Source organism: Nannospalax galili, unplaced genomic scaffold, assembly GCF_000622305.1.
Source record: "Nannospalax galili isolate Female #2095 unplaced genomic scaffold, S.galili_v1.0 scaffold31492, whole genome shotgun sequence".
In the NCBI taxonomy this organism is placed as follows: domain Eukaryota; kingdom Metazoa; phylum Chordata; class Mammalia; order Rodentia; family Spalacidae; genus Nannospalax; species Nannospalax galili.
In genome coordinates, this window is record NW_008331790.1 from 1 (window position 1) to 3063 (window position 3063).

The 3063-nt window shown below is 46.2% G+C and overlaps 1 protein-coding gene across 1 annotated transcript in view; it reads left to right on the plus strand.

The window, feature by feature from the left end:
- Positions 1–322: 322 nt before the first annotated feature.
- LOC103728904 (probable methyltransferase TARBP1) overlaps positions 323–3063 on the plus strand; it is a gene marked incomplete at both ends in the record, with an annotated part of 4782 nt that continues 2041 nt past the window's right edge. The window contains one exon of the mRNA XM_008826899.1: positions 323–484. Within this exon, the coding sequence (XP_008825121.1) occupies positions 323–484 (162 nt within the window). The remainder of the gene's footprint in view (positions 485–3063) is intronic.

The window sequence follows — 3063 nt, forward strand, 5'->3', positions numbered from 1 at the left end:
GTATGTCATAATGAAACCCGTTATGTATAATGAATACATGCTAATAGAAAAAAGCAAACAGAAGGCATTGGTGTAACACAGCTGCCTCCCACGGTTTCCTAATCAGTGAGGGGACAGACACTGTGCTGTGAAAAGTGTCGATAAGTGCTGGGAGCAGCTTGAGCATGGATGGGGACATTCTGGGCACTGGGTGGGGTGGCCCTTTGCTCTTGTCAATGTCTTGTTAGTACATTTAAACACAGAGAGGACTTCCTGCCAGAGCTCTCCTGTGTATGAAAATCACAGACCCAGTTGTCCTTACATGGTCCAACATCTGTTGTAGGTGGCAGATCTGGACCGCTGCCAGCTGTACCTGCAGGTGTTGGCTGAGCTCACGAGTCTCCAGGTGAAGCTGGGCTGGAAAGCAGGCAACCCTGTCAGCAGAATCATTTCTCCTTTGAAAAACTCGTGTATTCGCCATCTTCAGGAGGCTGAGAGTGGACAGGTAATCCTCTGGGACAGATGGATATGCTAAGGGAGCCTGAGGGGAATCCCTGTTTGGTTGCTACACACTATTCTGCTGCTGTAAAAATAATTTGTTGAAATATAATTGCTAAGATTGTGCCTGTGGGTGACGATACTGTAAGGGTAGGGTCCATAGCAGTAGTGTGGATGGAAATGTGACTTCAGTCTTGGGTGTGTGTGTGTGTGTGTGTGTGTGTGTGTGTGTGTGTGTTTACACATGGCATGTGGGCGTTCAGTGCTGGGAACTGATCACAGGACCTCACATATGCTTCACCAGGTCTCAATCTTTCCATTTGTGTCCGCTTTTCACCTAAAATATGTTTACATGACCCTGAGCATATAAAATAGGCATGCAAAACAAATATTTACTGATAACAAATTATAAGGAAATTTTAGTGGGTAGAGAGATGGCTCAGTGGTTAAGACCTCTTGTTGCTCTTTCAGAGGATGGGAGTTAAGTTCCCAGCACCCATGTCGGGCAGCTCATAATCTCATGTTACTCCAGCTCCAGGGAATCCGATGCCCTAACATCACATATGCACACATACATTTAAATAAAAGTTTTAAAAAGAAATGTATTTAAAAACAATTCTTTAGTATACATATAATTTTGCTATTTATTAAAAGCAAATTTGCATACCAATGAGATGGATGTGCTTGTTTGACTACAATCCCGATTGCATGCTAAAGACATGATGGTAGGGGTAGATTGAAGTCTTTTCTTACTGTAATCGAAGCATTAGTTTTAATAAGAACAGAAAGCTTTGTATGTACAATAAAAACACTGCATATAGCATACAGTAGCCTCGAGTCTGAGTGGGGGCATTTCAGGCTGTGGTCCTTGGTGTTGCAGAGCATGATGGCATGGGCAGGGCAAAGTGCGTGTTCTGTGTTCAGAGCCACAGCTATGCGAAGCTGCCTGATCAACATGGCAAGTGTGGCCGAAAACAGACTCATTTCACATTTGGTTTTCAATTCCTGTTTAGGTTGTTGTGTGTTCAGAAACGTTTCACTGTAGGCTGGGCATGGTGGTACATGCCATTAATCCCAGGCAGAGGCAGGTGGATCTGTATGAGTTCAAGGCCAGCTGGAGCTGTGCAATCACAAAAAGACCAAAACAACAACAACAACAAAAAACCCCTTTTACTGTTGACATTTTTTTTTCCAGGATCCCCATGTTCAGTATACAACCCCCTTGTGGGCTCAAAGCCCACAGCTAGGAAGTTCTTGGGCTAGGCAGGTGCTTTACCAGTGAGCTACATTCAGCCCTTTCTGTGTTTAGTTAAACTTTGAGACAGGGTCTTACTAAGTTACTCAGTTTGGCCTTGAGGTTACTCTGTAGCACAGGCAGGCCTTGAACTCATGATCCTCCTGCTTCAGCCTTCTGAGTAGCTGGGTTTATTAGGCATGTGTGCCCATACTCAGCAGCTTTGGCAGTAACTCACTTAGGCGCGGGTGGGGACCATCTGACATTTTCTGCTCACGCTGGCTTGGGGTGGACCCTTCTTCAGCTGTATGTCACTGTCCTCTGTATTTGGCTTCCTTCCTTAGTTTCCAGTCTACTTGTCCACTGTTCTTCATCCTGTTCCCCTGGTGCCTGTGCTGCCACTGCCCCAGGCTACCAGATAGAGCTTTGCTGTCACTAGTATGAGCTTGTTGTTATGGCCAAAATACCTGAAAGAAGTGACCAAAGGGAAGAGTGACTTCTTTGGCTCACTGCTGAGAGGGACAGTCCATTGTGGTGAGGAGGGCCTGGTGCAGCAGCAAGTGTGGGTGGAGCTCATCATCACATGGAACAGAAGTGGAGAGTTCATTCCAGAACCAGAGGTGGGCATCACCTTCAAGGCCCATCCTGTTGACTCGCCTCTGCTAGCTAGGCCCAAGAGTTCTACAACACCCAAACAGCACCATCCACTGGGAACCAAGTGTTCACACCCACCAGCCTGTCAGAGGTCATTTCACACCTAAACCTTAGCAGCTCCTCACAAGGCTTCCCTCCAGCCTGGGCCTTCCAGGACAGCCTGCGGGAGCCTCTGCTGCATCAGGGCCGCACTCATGCCTTCATTTTCCAAGTGCCCTTCATGCCCATACTATGGTGTTTATTCCCTTCTTTGTAATTTGTGGGACAATTTATGTATGTATGTCTCTACTGTATTTTAGACCCTATGGGCTTTGCTTAAACATGACAGAAGAGGAAGTGTGGGAGAGGAGCTCGAGCTTTAGAGACTGACTCCTGGGGTTTGAACCCTGGCTTCAACCTTGCTGTGTGACCAGGGGGAAATGACATGACCTCTGTGTCCCCATCTACTGTTCCTGCAAGATGATGGGATAGTGCTGACACGGGAATCAAAGCAGACTCACACCTGACCCCTTACCAGCTGTCCATGCATAGAAAGTCTGTACATGTTAGCACATGGTGGCTCTTTAACAAACTTGAACAGAATCATAGTCCGACTTCTGTACTGTCAATAAAAACAAAGAAACTACTCAGTTGATTAATAGCATCACTTTAGTTTTCAAGAGCCACTTAAAGAGGAAGTGTTACAGGACATGGATTAA